At 43.1% G+C, this 21897-nt stretch overlaps 1 protein-coding gene across 17 annotated transcripts in view; it reads left to right on the plus strand.

The window, feature by feature from the left end:
* Positions 1 to 21897, plus strand: part of NCOA1 (nuclear receptor coactivator 1) — a 631796-nt gene that overhangs the window by 341333 nt on the left and 268566 nt on the right. For all 17 annotated transcript variants that reach the window (XR_004538963.1, XR_004538966.1, XR_004538965.1 and 14 more), the window contains one exon: positions 15319 to 15502. Coding sequence is in view for 13 of the 17 variants with exons in the window: in XM_033939863.1 (XP_033795754.1) it covers positions 15319 to 15502 (184 nt within the window). In the remaining 4 variants the exon portion in view is untranslated. The remainder of the gene's footprint in view (positions 1 to 15318; positions 15503 to 21897) is intronic.

Here is a 21897-nt window from a genome sequence, read left to right on the forward strand (position 1 = left end):
GTACTGATCAATTTCTTCAGAGTGTATGCATAAGAAACACCATTCCTCTGGGCATAGATCCAGCCATTCAAGACATTCGTCTCCATTACTTCCATCCTCCAAGATGGAAAACATTCTACTAAATCCAAGCATCTTTCTCCTGCAAGCTCGGACAAATGTAAGCGATCTAAATCACCTGTTCTTCGACTCGGTGCCATCCAAAACAAAGGTACTGTTCCTCCATTCCTGAAGATTCAGATCTCCACCTTCAATGCATACATGAAGCGTCTCCATATTCTATGGAAGCTTATGGTTCTCAAGCGGCGCATTCTCTTCGCTCCACTTTGCATCGAGAACCTTCATCTTCTGAGCCAGTCTCATTTACCCACTTCATCAAGCAGATAGGTAAGGACCTGGAAGTAAAGTTGGAGACGGATTCCACATATTTAAAGGAGTATATGGAAACCTTAGACATCAAACATCCTCCTAAGGAATTGCTCAAACTTCCTCTGCATGGTATCCTAAAGGAGACTCTTCATAAGAATGGAGACTCTTCATAAGAATTGGGACTCCCCTCATTCTGTGCCAGCAACCCCTAGAAAGCTGGATTCTCACTATAGGATTATCCCTATCCCTGGCTTCGACAATAAATCTGCCCCTTCCAAGATCTATGCCACTGTACCTCCCAGGGTGTGAGAGTAGATCAGTGGACATGTTTGGGAGACATCTATATCAGAATGCCATGCTAGCCAATAGTCATCAACTACAACTTGTATTTCACTTGCTATTTGAAATACTGGATTAAGACCATGCCAACTTACTACAAATATCTGCCATCACATCGAAAGTCAGATTTCGCATTGTGAGCATTCCTCACAATGCGAAATCTAAGAAAAATCAGAAAATTCTTTAATAAAGACCAATTCAGGATCATTGTCCAATCCCTTGTACTAAGTATCGTAGACTATTGCAACAGCCTTTACCTACCTTGCCCAATCAACACAATAAAAAAACTACAGACCGTCCAGAACACAGCCCTCAGACTTATATACTCACTCAACAAATACGACCACATTACCAATGCATTCTTAGAATCTCACTGGCTACCAATAAAAGCAAGAACACAATTCAAACTCTACTGTCTCCTATTCAAAGTAACCCACGGCACGGCACCCAGTTACCTTAACAACCGTTTTCATTACTACCTCTCACCCAGAAGAAGGAGAACACAAAACTTTTTCACCTACCCACCTCTCAACGGTACTCGACGTAAGAAACTTTACGACAACCTTCTGGGGACACAGGCAGCTAAAATTGACTCTGACATCTCAAAACTACTGACCAAAACAACAGACATAAAAGAATTCCGAAAAGAAATAAAAACACTACTGTTCAAAAAATATCTCCCATCACTCTAACCACCTCTAATGAGTTCTCAATCAACTCCTGGGAACACCCTCATATAGAATCTCTTTGTCCAACCCAATCTAAACACTCTACAGTTCATTCATCAACATTAAGAAACCAACATCATACATTCATCAACATTAAGAAACCAACATCATACATTCATCAACATTACAAATACACCTCACCTACAGTTATATGATGCTACTTTCCACCTGAAGAAACTCGATTCAGTTCATCTAATACCTTCTGTGATCTAGAATGTATTGTAATTCTTTTATTCTTCACCCGATGTAACTTAATTCAGTTGATATGTAATATCTTCTGTGGTATTGAAGTATCATAATTCTTTACTGTTCCTGTAACTTACTCTTCTCCTGTATTGTTATTCTACTGGAAATGCCCAGATATCTTCTATTTTGTAATCTGCTTAGAACCGCAAGGCACAGGCGGAATAGAAATCCCTAATGTAATGTAATGTAATGTAATTTTAAGCATATGCTCCACTCTCTCACATGGCTCCACCAGCATCTGGTGCAATCCTCCTATGATGCTTTTGAGTTGTCGTCTAGAGTCTCGGCAATGAGAAGACTTGCATGGTTAAGAGCAGCAGATATGGATCCTAACCTTCAAGACTGGTTGGCCAATATCCCTTGCCTGGGGGATGAACTTTTTGGGGACACAATAGAAAATTGTCACACCCTGCGGGCTCCTGATCACCGCAGCGAACTGGGTTCACCGCGACTGTAACTGCTCCTAGCGTGTTCCCTTCAACTAGGGAATCTTTCAGGCTATATAGGCAACCGCCTGGGGTAAAACCCATAGGACAAATGACCTCAGTGAAAATAGGCAAGGAATATCACACACACTCTGGAAGGTCCAAAATAAGGATATAGTTTTATTTCTGACTCTAGGTCAAGCTGCTCTGGTGTTATCAGTAGGTTATAACATTTTCCAGTATCTTTGTTCAGAAACCAAAACATAAAATGCTGGGCCAACCTGGCCTCACTGGTTTCATATATGTCAGAATGGCTCTTAATTTCAAAGTCCAAAAGAAACAGCAACAAACAAACTTGACCAGACTGTCCCAGTTAGTTTCACTGGGAAGATCTGGAAAGAGTCCAAAAAGTAACATTAATATAAAGTAAATGCTTCACCAAAATCACAATGCTCTAGTCTGTAAATTCCAGCTTGTGTTTGTTGCTGAGCTGGCTTGCACACAAAGTGGTGCAGGCAGCCTCTTCCAGCTCTTCTTATCAGCACCTCCCCCACACTCAGGCAGTGAATTGGGGGTGCTCAAGGCTTTTAGCCACAGTTCTTAATTAGCAGGCAAAACAGGTAGTATATTCCTTAAGAGTGTTAAGATATCCTTAAGCAGCTTTAAACCCCATATAGATTGACTCATACAGAGAATGGTGGCAAACATTAGCAGCAAACAGGACAGCATACAGCTCCCAGCCTGCAGACCTCAATCTGCTACTGGTCTCCGTGACAACCACTCTAAGCAACACAGCTGAATGGAGCACAATAATCAGCACAGAAGGAAACATATCCTGCTACCAGCATGAAACAACTTCAAATACTTTTGCCTCTGTACATGCTTTTCCAAAATACTGTGCTTTCTTATGTCCCAAAACAAATCCTTTCTTAGTCAGCAGGTCAGTAGATCGAGAGAGGAACATAACTTACAGGCTCAATCAATCTGCATAACCTCTACAGCTTCAGGGAACTTAAATATGCCTTCTCCAATTACCATAGCTTCTGGCATTGAGTTAGATTCAGTAGCTGGATTAGGAGGCATTTCACCCACCTCCTGCATATCCCAGGCTGCTGGTTCCATTTTAGTAGGCAGCTTTTGCTGGTGCCTTGGTCTGCTGGTACTCTCTGCAGCTCTCGTCCCTGCTCCTCCCCTCTCGGTCTCAGCTGCCCTGTTTTAACAGGCCCTAATTTGCCCCTCCCTGCTCTGAAGAGGGGGAAGGGAGAAAGCTCCCTCTGCAGCTGTGTCTGCTTAGCCGACAGCTTCCTGCCAGTTCCCTGGCCTTCTGGGAGATGTAGTTCCCTGGCTCTTGGGTTTCTTTGAGCTCTAATAGCAGGCTTGGGAGAGTAACCTGCAACTGGACTGAACTCTCCTGGCAGTCACTGTCTGGCTCAACAATGTCAGTACAAGGGAAGTCAGCGCTATCACACTCGGCAGGGCCAACCTGGTCAGCTCTCCTGCATAGGGGTTTACTGCTCTTCCTAGATACTCCTGTAACAAAACTAGGAAGAGAGCTAGATTTGTCACAAAATGCAACTAAAAAGCTTTCTGAGTATGAAAAGTCTTTTAACTCATTGATCAGGCCTAAATCTAAATCTTCTGCCTCCAAAACTTACAAACCATCTTCCTCTTTCCAGAGGCATTATACCCCAAAGTCTGCTCCTCTGTCTAGATCACAGCAGAAAAAGCAACGTCCTCAGAAGTCTCGGACCCCTGCTGCTCCTAAATCAAATCAGCCTTTTTGACCATCTCCTGGAGAGCATAATTTCAATCAAAATATCTCTGTCTTTCCCTCTTCTCATCGGAGGTCATCTGCTTCACTACTATCATTGATGGCAACCGATCACCTCCAATCTCTGGATTCTCAATATCATTCGAAAAGGATATTCTCTTCATTTCCTTCACATTCCTCCAGATCATCCTCCAAGAGAGTTTCCTTCCAACCCTCCCTTCTTTTCCAGGAAGTTGAAGTTCTCAATGCTATCGAGAAGGTTCCTTTGGACCAGCAAAACACAGGGTTTTATTCCCGGTATTTCCTTGTCCTGAAGAAGACCGGGGGGGAAGGGGGGGGTCTTAGGCAGAATTGGACTAGGTTTTCTGCTTGGTGCGATCTTTATCACCAGGAACCTCGGTCTACCTCCTTGTTCCTTGTCTTCAGTTCTAGATTATCTATTTCATTTATCTCAAACTGGCCTCAAATCTACCTCTGTTAGACTCCATCTCATTGCAATTGCTGCTTTTCATCAACTATTAGATGGAAAACATCTATCTGCTCACCCTGTGGTTTCCAAATTTATGAAAGGACTATTCACTGTTAAACCACCTCCGGTGGTATGGGATCTTAATGTACTTGCTAAACTCATGAAGCCATCTTTTGAACCAATGTCTACGGCTCATCTTAAATACCTCACTTGGAAAGTAGTCTTCCTCATTTCTCTCATGTCTGCTCGCAGAGTCAGCGAAGTTCAAGCTTTGGTGGCAGACCCACCATTTACAGTATTCAATCATGACAAGGTGGTTCTCCGCGCCCTTCCAAAATTATTACCCAAAGTTGTTATGGAATTTCATCTCAATCAATCAGTTGTTCTCCCAGTGTTCTTTTCCAAGCCTCATTCTCATCCTGGGGAAACAGCTCTTCATACTCTGGACTGCAAGCGTGCTTTGTCCTACTATTTGCAAAGAACTAAATTGCATAGATCTTCTCAACTTTTTGTCTCTTTTGATCCAAACAAGTTGGAGCATCCTGTTTCCAAGAGGACAATTTCCAACTGGTTGGCTGCTTGCATCTCTTTTATTATGATCAGACTGGGCTGCAACTGGAAGGTTGAGTCACAGCACATAAAGTTCAAGCTATGGCAGCTTCAGTAGCTTTCCTTAGATCTATTCCTATTGATGAAATATGCAAAGCTGCTACTTGGTCCTTAGGTCACACATTCACCTCACATTACTGTCTGGAATCTTTTTCCGGATGGGATGGCCACTATGGCCAAGCAGTATTACAAAATTTATTTTTCTAAATGCCAACACTCCCACCATCTCATTCTGGTTAGCTTGGTTACGTGAGAATATGCTAAGAAGTTCTTCTTTACCCAACGTGTGGTGGACACCTGGAATGCGCTTCCAGAGGACGTAATAGGGCAGAGTTTAGTACTAGGGTTTAAGAAAGGATTGGACAATTTCCTGCTGGAAAAGGGGATAGAGGGGTATAGATAGAGGATTACTGCACAGGTCCTGGACCTGTTGGGCTGCCGCATGAGCGGACTGCTGGGCATAATGGACCTCAGGTCTGACCCAGCGGAGGCATTGCTTATGTTCTTACCATAACAGGTGTTCTTCAGGGACAGCAGGCAGATATTCTCGCAACCCACCCACCTCTACTGGTTGGCTTCTTAGCTGGCTATCTGAACTGAGGAGACACATGACTATATCGGGCGGGAATGTACTCGCGCATGCATGGTGCGGTCAGTAGCAAACTTTCTAAAGTTCTTAAAGCAACAGCGCTTTTTCAGCTGTCCACATCAAGGCTCCATGAATGACGTCACCCATACATGAGAATATCTGCCTGCTGTCCCTGGATAACACCTGTTACGGTAAGTAACTGTGCTTTCCATACAGGGCATACATTCATATTTATCCCAGGACAAGCAGGCAGCATATTCTCCAAGTGGGTGACATCTACCGAGCCCCGGTAAGGATAGTATTAAAAGTGTACTGTCACTTTAAGTTTTAATAAACTTTGCTAATGCCCACACCGCGCATGCGCAAGTGATTTCCCGCCCAACATAGGCTTGTGATACCTCAGTTCTTCATTTTCCGCGGAGTGAAGAAGTACTTTTTTGACTGAACTCTGTTCAGTCTGCGTTGTCTTCCCGCTCTCGTGTCTTTTTTCTATTTTTTTCTATATTCTTTCATAAAGAAATGGAAAATTAATTTTTAAAAGATTTTTTTCCCCTCCCTTTTTCTTCATTCGGGCTTTGGCCTACAATTTTTTTCTTCAGCAGGTCTCTCTTGCTGATGAAATTCTTTCCCTTTTTTGTTGGAACCATCAACAGTTTTTGAGAAGTGCTCTAAGTGCAGAGGCCTTTTTCTTTCACCGACTCTCGTAGTTGGTGTCTTCTGTGTTTAGGTCCTGAACACCAAGCTAGGTCTTTGGCTCTATGTTCCACCTTACAACAGCGCTCCCTCATGGCCCATCACATTCAACAGGACAAGTTCTTTGGCTCGACATGGATCACTAAATCTTCGAAGCCGTGAACATCGAATTACTTCTACATCGGAAGAACGAATAACATCGGGAAAGCCAGCTCAGAGTCCTTCACTTCCCTGCAAGCGTGGAAGGTCTTAACAGCATGGAGTCTTGATGCAGACCAAACATCGACACCAACGTTCTCCAGCTTTTCAGTTTGTCTCTTCTTCTTGGTGTGCATTCTCATCGAGGTAATTCACTTCAAGACAACCTGCTGCACTGATGGTACTGGCAATTGAGCCATTGATACGGGTGCCTTCTCAGCAAGCGTTGCAGGTCTCTACAGCATTGAGCCTCTTGATGCAGACCAAACATCAGAGCCACTGTTCCTAGCTCCACAGGTTGACTCTCTTTCATGGTGTGCATTCTTATCGAAGGTCACCCGCTTCAACACAACCTGCTGCACCAAGGGTACTGGCAGTTGAGCCATCGCTACTGGTGCACTTCGATGTACATCCGTATGGAGGTCATCCGATTCAAGGAAACCTGCTGCGTTGCAGGTACCGTTGCATAATTTCAGGAGGGAGATTGGTACAGCATGCTTACATCAATTCCCTCAGTACCAGCCCAGCCTAAGCATAGAAGCACAAGGCCTCAAGGTACTGTTGTCATCTCTCCATTCAAGTATTGGACTACTTCTCATGGATCTTCTGAGAGGCATTGCCAATCCCATTGAGATATTGAGATCTTTAGTTTATTGCATCGAAGAATTCCATCCAGTAATTGACGTTCTCTTTATTGCGTAATTGACGTTCTCTTTATTGCCAAGATCGCATCGCGTCAATCTCATGCTTCCAAGTGTATAAGGGATCCTCATAGATCCTCATCATTAGCTTCATTGGTTCGGTACCAGAGGTGTTCTAAACTCTTTATCTGGCTGAGTCTTCTGGCATACCTTCAGCCTTCCTGGAGAAGATCTTCTCTAGACGGTCCTGTATTTCCCAGATATGTTAGCCCTATTATCTCATTGGAAGCTGTCACTAGTCCCAATGTTCAATACTTGGACGTTTTGGACCTCCTAAACAGCTCCTCAAGTTACTCTTGCATGGCAATTTTAAAGACACACTTTCTTGTTAAAAGCCTTTATCATGGTGGCTCCAAGACAACTGGTCCTCACAAATGGAGAGAGTATCTCTTAATGTTCGAGTGGGTGCTCACCTGGGTAGTAGCGATCATCAAACGGTTTGGTTTGATATAACGGCTAAAGTGGAGAGCGGCCGCATGATACTTAAAGTCCTAGATTTCAAACGTACAGACTTTAATGCAATGGGAAAGTACCTGAAGAAAGAGCTGTTAGGATGGGAGGACATAAGAGAAGTGGAAAGACAGTGGTCTAAGCTGAAAGGAGCGATAAAAATGGCTACGGACCTTTATGTGAAGAAAATCAATAAAAACAAGAGAAAAAGGAAGCCGATATGGTTCTCCAACCTAGTGGCTGAGAAAATAAAGGCGAAAGAGTTGGCGTTCATGAAATATAAAAAAACCCAAGAAGAGGAGAGCAGAAAGGACTACAGGGTGAAACTGAAAGAAGCCAAGAGAGAGATACGTTTGGCGAAGGCACAGGCGGAAGAACAAATGGCTAAAAATGTAAAAAAGGGAGATAAAAATTTTTTCAGATATATTAGTGAAAGGAGGAAGATAAAAAATGGAATTGCTAGGCTAAAAGATGCTGGGAACAAATATGTGGAGAGTGATGAGGAGAAAGCAAATGTGCTAAACAAATACTTCTGTTCTGTGTTCACAGAAGAAAATCCTGGAGAAGGACCGAGATTGTCTGGCAAAGTTACCCGAGAAAATGGAGTAGATTCTGTGCCGTTCACGGAGGAGGGTGTTTATGAGCAACTTGAAAAACTGAAGGTGGACAAAGCGATGGGACCAGACGGGATCCATCCCAGGATACTAAGGGAGCTCAGAGAGGTTCTGGCGAGTCCTATTAAAGACTTGTTCAACAAATCTCTGGAGACGGGAGTGATTCCTGGGGATTGGAGGAGAGCGGATGTGGTCCCTATTCATAAAAGTGGTCACAGGGATGAAGCAGGAAACTACAGGCTGGTGAGCCTCACTTCAGTTGTTGGAAAAATAATGGAAGTGTTGCTGAAAGAAAGGATAGTGTATTTCCTTGAATCTAATGGGTTACAGGATCCGAGGCAACATGGCTTTACAAAAGGTAAATCGTGCCAAACGAACCTGATTGAATTTTTTGATTGGGTGACCAGAGAGCTGGATCGAGGACATATGCTAGATGTAATTTACTTGGATTTCAGCAAAGCCTTTGATACAGTTCCTCATAGGAGGCTGTTGAACAAACTTGAAGGGCTGAAGTTAGGACCCAAAGTGGTGAACTGGGTCAGAAACTGGCTGTCGGACAGACGCCAGAGGGTGGTGGTTAATGGAAGTCGCTCGAAGGAAGGAAAGGTGACTAGTGGAGTCCCTCAGGGTTCGGTGCTGGGGCCAATCCTGTTCAATATGTATGTGAGTGACATTGCTGAAGGGTTAGAAGGAAAAGTGTGCCTTTTTGCAGATGATACCAAGATTTGTAGCAGAGTAAACACCGAAGAGGGAGTGGAGAATATGAAAAAGGATCTGCAAAAGTTAGAGGAATGGTCTAATGCCTGGCAACTAAAATGCAATGCAAAGAAATGCAGAGTAATGCATTTGGGGATTAATAATAGGAAGGAACCGTATATGCTGGGAGGAGAGAAGCTGATATGCACGGACGGGGAGAGGGACCTTGGGGTGATAGTGTCCGAAGATCTAAAGGCGAAAAAACAGTGTGACAAGGCAGTGGCTGCTGCCAGAAGGATTCTGGGCTGTATAAAGAGAGGCGTAGTCAGTAGAAGGAAGAAGGTGTTGATGCCCCTGTACAGGTCATTGGTGAGGCCCCACTTGGAGTATTGTGTTCAGTTTTGGAGACCGTATCTGGCGAAAGACGTAAGAAGACTTGAGGCGGTCCAGAGGAGGGCGATGAAAATGATAGGAGGCTTGCGCCAGAAGACGTATGAGGAGAGACTGGAAGCCCTGAATATGTATACCCTAGAGGAAAGGAGAGACAGGGGAGATATGATTCAGACGTTCAAATACTTAAAGGGTATTAACGTAGAACAAAATCTTTTCCAGAGAAAGGAAAATGGTAAAACCAGAGGACATAATTTGAGGTTGAGGGGTGGTAGATTCAGGGGCAATGTTAGGAAATTCTACTTTACGGAGAGGGTGGTGGATGCCTGGAATGCGCTCCCGAGAGAGGTGGTGGAGAGTAAAACTGTGACTGAGTTCAAAGAAGCGTGGGATGAACACAGAAGATTTAGAATCAGAAAATAATATTAAAGATTGAACTAGGCCAGTTACTGGGCAGACTTGTACGGTCTGTGTCTGTGTATGGCCGTTTGGTGGAGGATGGGCAGGGGAGGGCTTCAATGGCTGGGAGGGTGTAGATGGGCTGGAGTAAGTCTTAACAGAGATTTCGGCAGTTGGAACCCAAGCACAGTACCGGGTAAAGCTTTGGATTCTTGCCCAGAAATAGCTAAGAAGAAAAAATTAAAAAAAAAAAAAAATTTAAATTGAATCAGGTTGGGCAGACTGGATGGACCATCCGGGTCTTTATCTGCAGTCATCTACTATGTTACTATGTAACTGTATTCCATTTACAGAATCTGTTCTTCTCCAGGATTTCATGAGATCACTATCAATCATTGCTAGGTGAAATCAGTCTTAACACATATTTCAGTGCAATTGTTTCTGCCTCACTGTTTACAGGGTGTGAGGGCTGTGCTACGGATCATTATGGGCTCTATGCTGGTGAGCAAGATACTTACTTACAGTTTTTACATATCTGTATCTTTCAAACAACTAGTGGCCAATTTGCCTGACTTGAGCAATATATTTTGTCTGAGCATCTTGCAGAATATCAACAAATGATCAAGCTCTTGTACAGACCAAGTTCATGTACAGACCAAGGGCAAACTAGGATGCTTTTGAGTTATCTGTAGCATCTCATATGTCAGAAGCTATGAGAAAGAGTCTCTGATATAGACATCAATCTCCAGAATTCATTAGCCCAAATCCCTTAAGGGAAGAGTTGGCGATTCTATGGAGAGGGGCCCTCAAAGAAGGACAATGGCCTTTGAATAGGCCAGGGTCTCCACCTCATACTCAAAGCATTCTGCTTCATATCAGCACCAATGTACTTCTGCATTGTTCTGCTTCTGGATTGCCACCGCACAAAAAGCAAAATAACAATAACAAAATAACACTCAAAAAGCTCAGGCCTCAATTCTTCTGCATATTAGGTCAAGCATAGCTGCTGTTATCTCCTTCTTAACCACTTCCTTGCCAATCAGAAGTCATGTTTATTTTTACTAACACCATTGGCATTGATAAGGTATAACCTTTCAATTCTCTCAGTCATAAAGGATGGTTACTGTTTTTTCATGTTGTTGTCATACCTCCAAACTATCCTGGGGAGTCCATTTTTAGCTCTCAGGACATCCTTTATTCTTTGGGACATAGAGGTTCTACTTCACCTATATGTCCAGAAGGTTCTACCCCTTTTTCAGAAAAATTAGGAGTTCTACTTCAGGTATTTCTTCTTCCAAAGATGACAGAATCTACGTAACATTTCTAGTTCAAGAAATGTTTGTTTTATCTCTGGGATCTTGTAGCTATTCTTAGATCAGAGCAATTGGCTATGCTGTCTGGATATCATAAAGGGTTATACCCACATACCACTTTTGTCTGCACCTTGACTGGTTCTGTGGTTTCGTATAGTCCATCAACATTTTTACTACAAAATTCTGCCTTTCGGCCTGGCATTTTCTCTTACACTGTTCACCAAGTGCCTTATATTTTTGGCACCAACTTTATGAATCCAATGCTATTTTATTCAGTACTGAGAGTTCAAAATCAGTTTTTCCAAAATCCTAACTTGAACCCTCTCTAGCTTTAAATTTCATAAGGATCGCACTCGACATGATTCACCTCGGAACGATCCTAACTCAGCAACGACAAGTTAATTTGCTTCCATTTTGCAATCAAGTCTTTTACCTTCCATCCATATAATCCAATAGAAGGGGGTTACTATTACCTCAATCAAGCCTTAAGACCAGTTTAGCGGTTACTGTAGTGGATTTTGAATCGAGGCAAGCCCCATTTTCAACATGGCGTCTGCAATCCATGCAGAACACCTCAGTGTTTCTTGCCTTCTCTTTAGTTTCCAACTCATCAGTTTTTAACTGGAAGCTATCCTCTTCGTACTTTTCCATGTTGCAAATGCCTTCACATCTAAATTCGCTCCCTGAACTCACCAAATTATATTTGTGAAGCTCAAATGACCAAATTTCCCTTACAAGATCACGACTCTACTCAGGAGCAGAAGTTCCACTTGCACCTTTGGAACTCAGAGCGATGTTTGATACTCTATAGATTCTTCCCTCAAAGTCCCCCTAGTATACACCAAGGACAAAGTACGAAGTCTCTGATTCCTTTTCGGGTGAACGAAAGGGTTTGAACTGATTAGTTGCTCCAAGCATATTTCCAAAAGCTCCCTATGTTCTAGGAATGCAGATTACTCTGGCGACATGCTCAGCAGATTTCTTCACCCATATCAGTGGATGCTTTATTTTCACAACCTTATGTCAGGTGTTATCTCTTCTGGGGAACTCCTTAGATAAACTTATTTGGGTTTCCCCAAAATTACATGCTGCCTTTCTTTGGTTTCAGATGATCTGCTCATCTTCCTTTAGAGTAGATGCTTTTCTTCTGATTTTCCCAATTTTCAGTCATGGTACTTGACAGCTTGGTACGTGCTGGGATAGCCTCAGCAATAATGAAAAGCATGACCACTTCTACTAGTAGTACTGCTATGAAGACAGTTCTCTGGATGTTTTCGACATGATTCTGATAGGATCCGAAGATCAACGTCTTCATAGCAGTACTACTAGCAGAAGTGGTCATGCTTTTAATTATGGTATACTCTTGCTCATAAGGATTCTTTATGCTCTTCCATATATTTAATGTTGAATTTTCTTCTCCTCTAATCCAATTCAGGTCTTAAAACTACTTCAGTCAAAGTTCATCTAAGTACTTTCGGTACTTTCCATATGCCAATCAACAAAAATTTTCTGACTGTTCTTTCTTGTCTTCACAAATTATGTGGGGATTTTCTATATCTTATCACCCCTAAAATCGTTTCCAGTGGCTTGGGGTCTTACTGTTGTTCTCATCAGACTGATTAAACCCTCCTTTCCAGACAATGTCTTCTACACATCTTGCCTATCTCACTTTGCTGATTATTTTAATCCTCATCAACCGTGCGCTTTCAGCATTGGTGTCATACCCATCTTTTAAGCTTTCCTCCAGAATACAGTAGTTTTCTGTTCTTATCCTGGATTCCTACTGAATGTAGTCACGGAATCTCATTTGAAGCAATCTTTTGTGCTTCCAGTTTTCTTCCCAAGCCTCGTTCTCTCCCTGGAGAAACAGCTCTTTATACTTTATTCTGTAAACAAGCAGTGGCTTTTCTCTTTCAACGGGCTAAATCACATACAACATCTTAACAGTTCCTCTTCTTTATCTACTTTTTTGGTTGGTCTGTAACCACTAAAACTTGTTCTACATGGTGGGCACCCAGTATTGCCTTCTACTGTGCTCAGGCTAGGCTGCAGCTTGGGGGTCAGGTAACAGCACAAGGTCCCAGCTGTGGCAACTTTAGTTGTTTCTAGTATCCTCTCCCATCGATGAAACCTGTAAAACAGCTACTTGGTCTTCAGGTCACATATTAACATCTTAATACTGCCTGGAATCCTTTCCAGATGGGATGGTTACTTTGGCCAAACAGTATTCCAAAATGTATTCTCTTAATGGCCAACTCTCCCTCCATCCCACTGTAGTAAGCTAGGGAGTCCCACATGTGAGAATATGCTGCCTGCTTGTCCTGGGATAAAGCACAGTTACTTACCGTAACGGGTGTTATCCAGGGACAGCAGGCAAATATTCTCACAACCCACCCACCTCCCCTGGTTGGCTTCATAGCTTGCTTACAGAACTGAGGAACTGCAAGCCTACATTGGCTGGGAACTCTTGTGCGGTACGGGCAGTCACAAAGTTTATTAAAGCTTAGTGACAGTACACTTTTAATACTGGCCGTACCGGTCTCCGTAGTTGACGTCACCCACAAGTGAGAATATCTGCCTGCTGTCCCTGGTTAACATCTGCTACAGATGAATAGCTACTTTTCCTTAGGGTTTACTTTCCTTAGGTATTCATTGAATCACACACATCTGTAGCAGATTTTCTTTTTGCACTCTGCTCACTAGCAGTATTCTCCGTTATAAAGCTCGTGGTTCAAGGGATGTGAGGTTTTTTAGTTGCAATTATTTTAAGTTGAATTATATTCCTATTAAATTACCATCTGTATTAATGCACCGAGTTTTATAGTAATAAATCATAAATCTTGGTGTTTAGTGTATTTTCATAATTGTATTTGATTTGATGTATTTTGAACTATCTATGATGTATCTCCCTATGTTGCAGAGATAAATAGTGTAAATTTAGATAATGTTTTGAAGGAGAGCTTGAAGAAAGAGTTAACTTTCTATAGCTGACCACATAAAGTTATAACTACATAAAGTTATAACATAGAAGTTAAACATGTGGGACTAGATAGATATGCATGGGATTGTTTTGTCATCCTAACCTTAGATAATACAATGCATTTCTCTAGATGGCAAGATGTAAGTTCATCTGAGTTTTCCTCAGTCTACCACCTCATTCCCCATTGTCACCTTTCCATTTCACAGCAATTCAAACGTGGATTGCTACATACAGTATATTAAATAAATGTTATTGTAATGAATGTTTGTCACTTATAGTGGGAGGCTATGATTTTGGAAAACCATGCAGTTTGACTGCTATTAATTGATTTTCAATACTTTCTGTTGTAGGGGTATAAGTTATTAGTACAGACATCGTCTATGGAGCAATGATGATGTCATTCCAGGAATTTTAGGTTTACAGTAACATTAGAAGCTAGGATCCTATTGTCACAATGCCCAAAAAAATTCTTAGAAAGGGACTTTAGAAAAAAGTTCTCAATTTCCAAGGAGCTCATTCAATGGAGTAAAAATGGTCTGAATGTGCCCCTCTGATCAACATTTAAAATATTTGTTTAGAATTAAAATCAATAATCAGCACATGCTACACATTCTTGCCTTTGGTTTGATTTTATTCTGAATAGTCAACAGGTGGAAGGATAACCTAGTGGTTAGGTCAGCAGTAGGCAGTAAACCAAGAAAATGAGGGTTCAAATCTGACTCCCACTAGTACTACTTGTGGTCTTGGATAATTTGTTTCACCTTTCATAGCCTCTGTCTGAGATTTAGATTGTATACTCTGTGAGCAGGATAAGATTTTTGAAAGCGCGATTATAACTCATCTTGTGTTCATATTTGGAAAGGTGATTACCGTAATTCAGGGGTAGAGAACTCCGGTCCTCGAGAGCCATATTCCAGTCGGGTATTCAGGATTTCCCCAATGAATATGCATGAGAACTATTTGCATGCACTGCTTTCAATGCATATTCATTGGGGAAATCCTGAAAACCCAACTGGAATACAGCTCTCGAGGACTGGAGTTCCCTACCCCTGCCGTAATTAAATCTAAAAATCCAAATCCAGTGATCTTGAGAATGGAACTGCTTTCTCTGTATTAACTGTATAAGCGTATAACTTCACAATGTTAAAATGGAGAGTTGGTGAATTTCTGGCTGCTGAATCATGGTTTTTTTCATTTATATAAAGATGCTGTACCAAACATTAATCTGTACCATTTCCATGCTATTACAGATAACATGAGTGCTTGTTCAGTTCATAAATGTCTTGTGAGCATTGTTTTCTAGAGTACAGTTAATAATTTAGTCTTCCTCTTCATTTTCCAGTTTTCATCTGAGCTTGACCAGCTTGATCAACTGTTACCATCACTTGAGAAAGCCACACAAATGTCTGTTTTATGTGGGTCAGAAAGAATGGATAGTAGTGCCCCTGTTATAACTGTCAAACCGGAGATCTTGCCAACATCTCTCCAGTCCAGCACCATGGCAAACACACCTACAACACTTAACAGTATGTGCTAGAGAAACATGCTTAGTCTAATGTTTATCTATAATGTTAACAAAATGAGAACATTCTCAGATATATGGGATTTTTGAATTCCCATTTATTAATTAAGTTTTAGTTACAAGTCTATTGGTATTATGCAATATTCATTCTTGTACAATCTCACTATTCTTGAACAAGTTGGTAGTCAATTCCATCTTGCAATATCTCTTGTAAGAAGCCTCATTTGCCTAGTTTTGATCCTTCCCTCTTACCTCAGAACTGCCCTGTAAACGGGGAGGGGTAGGGGGGATCCATCTTGGTGGGGACGCTGGCACCCGTCCTCCTCTCCTTCCCACTCCTCTCCACATGCAATCCTTCACTCCCCCCCCCCCACTGTACCTCTAGCTTTTCATTCATGCTATCAGCAACTCCAGCCTTCTGCTCACGCTAGCATTGGCTCTCTCTCTGATGTTACCTCTGGGTCTCGTGCCTAGGAAGTGAAGTCAGAGGGAGAGCTGACACTGATGCGAGCAGCAAGTTTGTGGTGCTGCTCGCATCGGAAAAATTAGCGGTACAAGGGAAGGGGTGCGCATGCACGGCAAGAGAGGTCAAGAAGGAGGTGGGGGAGGGATGCCACCGCCTCGGGCACCACTCATCCTCGCTATGCCACTGCCAGTAACTTTCAGTTGTCTTCCTACAAGCATGACAGTAAGAGCAAGGTTTTTTTTGCTCATGTTTATTTTCCTTAAATTCAGTACTTTTATTTTATTCGTAATCTGTGCTACAGAGGATTCTCTTGGAGGACGGCTCTGACTATGGGAGATCATAGACTCTTATGGATAGAGTCTTCTTCCAAGGGGTGGCTACTTTGCAGTGCACCCACTTGGACAGCCTGCATTATCAGTTTCGGGGCTCAGGGACAGTTCCCTGGGGAGCATAGTTCACCCCAGGTTCATCTACTAGTGGGTTGGAGTGCAGGCTGGGCAGCTCTGTGATGGTGTATCCAGGATCGAAGCCAACTGTGTTCCTCCCCCCCCCCCATATTGCACACGTAAGATTCAGTGGGGGTCAGGTCTCCGGCTGGTCATGGGCCAAGAGGTAGTCAGAAGAAACTAGCTGTTCTATATTCAAGATTTGTTGAGGCAGAGATCTCCCTGTAAGCTCTTTTAGCTTTTTTCTGCAATTCCACACACAGCATGGCACAATGATTAGCAGCCTGACAGCCTGAGAGATTGATTTGGGGGGGTCTGTAAATTTGATTTTTGAGAGTTTCTAGGGTTAGTACTGGATTCCCCTAACTCAGAAAGCCTAAAATCGCTAATTTTTATTTTCTGTATGGCGTCCCCGGGCTGTTCTTGTCGTTAAAAGCACTGTTGCAGTGGCCATCTTGGATTTCCTGATTTAAATTTAAAAGCTTTTATCTGCCTCAAAACACCTCACTTTAACAAGAGAAAGATGGGATAAACTTCCCAAAGCTATATTCTTCGGATTCATGCTCTATTTGAGGCAAATGGCAACTTCAGGATCAGCCGTATTCCACATGTTGTGTGGCGCATGATGAGGTGGCAACGACTCCCTTATCCCCACCCCCGCATCCCAGTCCAACAGAGGAGCATCTATGAAAGGCAAAATTGGAGCTAGGGAGCAGTACCAGCGCAGCACAGCGCGGCCGTGATTTGACGCAGAAACTGTGCAAATCCAGGACACATAGCCCTCAGGGCCTTCTATCTCTCAGGGACAAGGATGTCAGCCTGACTTTGTTAATATGCTGATTCTGACTTATTTCTTCAATAGTGGTCCCATGAATCCTTCAGGAGTTCCAGACTTGATAGCACCAGGGTCTACTCACCCCAAAAGCATAGGTCCTCATCATAAGAGCCATGCAAAAGTACAGGATGGTCCACCCACGGACGCCTCGGATGACCAGGACTCTGTCTATTTTTACTTTCTCTAACAGGTCCTTCTGTTGTGGGTGAGGATACTGCAGCTTCAGGGCTGCAGGACCCAGATCTGGGGGGGACACACAGGTTCTTAGAGAAGATTCCACTGTGCACAGGCTGTTTTCAGTGGTTGCACTCATAGGAATGATATCAGAGTCCCTGCTGGAGTTAAAATTAGACACTCCTTTGACCCTGGCTGCGCAGTGCTCCTTTGGGAATAGCACAAAATCACAATCTTTCTGTTTTACATTTCATCCAGGTGTCGCCCAGATATTTGTAGATCACTGGAACATGCCTAAAGGGCCCCCTACTGATGGCCAAGGCTATGGCTGATACTTTCAATCAGTGCTTTGTTCTGCCAAAGGTGAATTTGCTGGGGGCACAGGTTCCCAAGTGCGCATTTCAGTGACAGCAACGTGGTGTTCACCAACGCCCAGGACCATAGAATTGATTTTGTGCTCAATCAGCACCTTTTTGACTCTGTAGCATTGGGTCCGAAGGCGGCCACAGCGGCCTTCTTTGTCACCAGAGCCTGTCACTCCAGCCTGTGTCACAGTCCTAACACTATTGGAAATAAGGATCTCTCCTTTTTAATCATCAGAATACATTACGTAGCTGATGCCCTGCATGTCCTGTTCCAAGTTGTGAGCAAGTGCCTTACTCCATCTCCATGCTGTGAATGCTTTCAATTAGACAGTGGTTTGGGAATTCGGCCTCAAAAGCCATGCTTAGTTAGCTGCTGTTGAAGGAGCAATTACTTTTTTGTTAAGGCCTGGATGATCTTATGGCCAGTATACAGTACTGTAAGCCTAAGTCCCTGCTGGACAGCAGGCCTTGACCCTCTACTCATTGTGCGGTTCCTTTTGTTTCTCTGGATGCTCTTGGTGATAATTGGGAGATATGGCAGGCCAAAAGCTGTTTCAGTCCTTTAGACAGCACTTCATGGCTTGCCTCTGCCCTAGAAAAGCAATTATGACACCAGGCCGATAGCTGAGCCCCTGTCTTTAGTGCCCCCAGTGCCTCCTTCCCATGTCTTTAGTGCCCCCAGTGCCTCCTTCCCATATCCTTAGTGCCCCTTCCTGTCTTAAGTGCCCCCAGTGACTCCTTCCTATGTCCCTCTCACTGCCTTCCACACTTTGTCCCACCCCCACCCTCGAAGCCAGCCTGTCTGCCTGTCTACCTCTCTCCCTCCCTCCCTCCCTCCCTGGCCAAAGCCAACCTGAGCCTGCTTGCCTGACTACCTCCTTTCCTCCTTGCCAGCAAAAAAAAAAAAAAAGCCTTCCTCCTTGCTTTCCCCTGCTCTTACCGCCCTGCTGCTGCGGCTCCTAAACCCGACAGAAAATCTTCTTTCCGACGTCAATTCTGGGCCAGCCAGGCAGCGATTGGCTGGCCCAGAACGTCCTCTCCGACGTCAGAAAGAAGATTTCCTGTTGGGTTTAGCAGCAGCAATCTTGCTGGCCCTCCGCGGACTGGCAGAAATTTCCTGCGGACCGGCATTTGAAGAACAGTGGTCTAGAGGCTTCTGGACATAACAGCCATAGAGCCCATTCCTGAGTCCTACTCAGGCTCTGGCAGATATTTGATTATTCAAGTTTCAAGTTTATATAAGATATTTGATATAATTGCAATATCCAAATCCAATGCGATTTACAAAGATTAAAAATAGGAAAAATAAAAAATCCAGCAAACAGGACATTAAAAACAATTATGACATAAAATGCAATTGAGAAGGAGGGGGTTAAAAAAAATTTGATTAAATACAATTCCAAAATAAATGAAAAAGGATGGGTAAGGAGACAAAAGGTTAGGAAACGTTACCCACTTAATTTCTGCTTAACAGTGTTCCTTGTCCAGATAAATTCCAGAATGAGGTCATATGATTTTAAATGGGTCAGTTAAAGGCATCCTTATAAAGCCAACTTTTTAGTAGGCCTTTGAACTTATTAAGTAATTTTTCTTCTCTTATGTTGAAAGGAAGCAAGTTCTAAATTTGAGTATCTGTAACAGAAAAGATCATATCCCTCCTTGAATAAATGTTTTTTAATGAGGGAATTACTAACAGAGATTTTTCTTCTGATCTTAGAGATTTTACAGGGATGTATGGTATTAGAAATCTTTCTAAAAATGCTGGGGCTTTATTTACTAATATTTTATGTGTGAGTAAATCTGTTTTGTAAGTAATTCTATGGTTTACTGGTAACCAGTGATTTTCCTTTAACAGTGGAGTTACATGATCAAATTTTTTTCTTTTCATGATAATTTTTATTGCGGTGTTTTGGAGAATTTGATCTACTTTATCGTGGCAAAGAGAGGCTACGAGGATCAGAGATCAATAATGGATCTCCAGGCCATCAATGCAGATTTTAAACTCCCACGTTTCCAAGTGGAAGTAGTGAGGTCAGTGATTGCATCACGAGCTCCAGAGGAGTTTCTAGCGTTTCTGCACTTCACAGAGGCCTATCTACGTAGTCCCATATTTCTGGGGCACAGGAGGTATCAGATTTCCTGTCTAGCCAGCAACACTTTCAGTTTGTGGCCTGCTCTTGAGTGGGCCACAGCTTCTCTGACCTTCATGAAAGTGATGGTGATAGTCACAGCTTGCCTGTGCAGGTTAGGCATCCTTGCCCATCCATATCTCAACTATTGGCTTGTCAGAGCACAGTCCACATCTGAATGACACCAGGCAGTTCACTGGGTTGTCCAGTTGCTTCAGAGTTTCAGCTTGGTGGTTAACTTTCAGATGAGTTACCTCACTCTAAAGCAGAACTTGAAGTATCTGGGAGTCTGCTTCACCACAGACAGGACTGTACAGAAATTTTCTTCCAGAAACATGAAAGACGAAACTGATCTGGTTGATATGGGCCTTTCAAGACATGCCCGCTCTGACAGCCTGACAATACCTGCAGGTTCTAGAGTCAGGAATCTGTAGCAGCCCTGGACCTGGGAAATGACTCGACAGCCTCTTTAAGCCAGCAGCTTTATTGCAAATCATTACTGAGCCGCTACAGGAATTGCAGCTAGAACCACCACAGACCTCTGCTGCTCAATCCTCATTTATGAGCGGCTCACACCACATTCCTCACATCCAGACATTACAGTTATGCTCACAGAACAGTGGGAAAACCCGGAGGGTTCTTTGCAGATAGCCAAGACAATGGCAAAGCAGTACCCAATGGCTCTGGATTTTCAGCAACTATTAGTACCACCTAAGGTTACTAAGCACATGTCCCTGCCCAGTGAAGGGGGATTGATTTTAAAGGATCTGCAGAACTATATGATAAGATTTAGTCCTCAAAAAGCAGTTGGAGGCCTTCATGTTGAAACTAAAAAAAGCTGCAGTAGCAGCATCTTTTGTTGCTCGTGCATGCCATTGAACCCCGGTGGCAGTAAACAACACTTTCTTTCAATTGCAAACTATACTCAGGATTGCAAACTATGCTCAGAATACAGAAATTGTCATAAAGAGAGCTGATGAGGGAGGGGCTGTTGTAGATCGGGGGGATTATGAACAGGAGGCTATGAGTCAGCTATCTGACACTAAGGGCTAGATTCACTAACCTTCCGATCCATGTCCGATCCGTGGTCGATTGGAGGCAGGTCGACCAATTCACCAACCATCTTCATGCAAATTGGGGCGATCAGAGGCACGCCCCCATCCAACAACACGGACTGCTTGGTAGCGATCCCGACGCATGCTCAGACCATCTACTTTGCCTGTAAATGGTCTGCGCATGTGTGTGCTGTCTGTTTTTTTTTGTTTGTTTGTTTTCTTTTTTTTTTTCTCGCCCCGACCTGTCCCTTTCTTGCCTCCGGTGCTGTTCTACTATTTTACTTTTTTTTCACCTTCTTTTTTTCTTCGCAAGCCCATGGTTTTAACCTGCTTTAAACCCGCGGGTTAAAACCATGGGCTTGTACTGCGGGGAAGGGCAGGAGAGTTGGGGCAGAGAAAGCACGAAAGTTGGGGCTAAGAGTAGATAGGGGCAGAGAGCAGGGCGGCAGAAGGCAGGGCAATTGGAAAGGAACTGAGCGACTGGTTCTCAGCAGTCGCTTATTTTGGATCGGTCAGCCCAGTCGGTGTCCCTCATTTTTTTTTTAGTGAATCGCTGCCTGCCTACATTTGCATGCCATTCCCCCTCATTTGTATACATGAATCGGATCGGCACAGAGGTTAGTGAATCGGGTCGCATGAAAATCGGGTCACAAAGGGGTCACAAACCGATTGGTACACGATCGGTTTGCTTAGTGAATCTAGCCCTAAGGGCTAATCAATTTTTCAATTAACTTTCAGAGGCCATAGCCTCCTTCTTCAGGTCAATATAGTATTTTGCTGTTACATTATACTGTCCTGACCAGAGAAAGGGGGTTTTGGTCTCTAGAAGTTAGTAAAAAATGTATTAAAATAAGTCCAATAAAAAGATTACCTTATTTTCTGTTTATAAAAGTTTTATCAATACAACTGCAATACTATTTTATTCTAAA

The sequence above is a fragment of the Geotrypetes seraphini genome, chromosome 3 (genome assembly GCF_902459505.1).
Source record: "Geotrypetes seraphini chromosome 3, aGeoSer1.1, whole genome shotgun sequence".
Taxonomy (NCBI): Eukaryota; Metazoa; Chordata; class Amphibia; order Gymnophiona; family Dermophiidae; genus Geotrypetes; species Geotrypetes seraphini.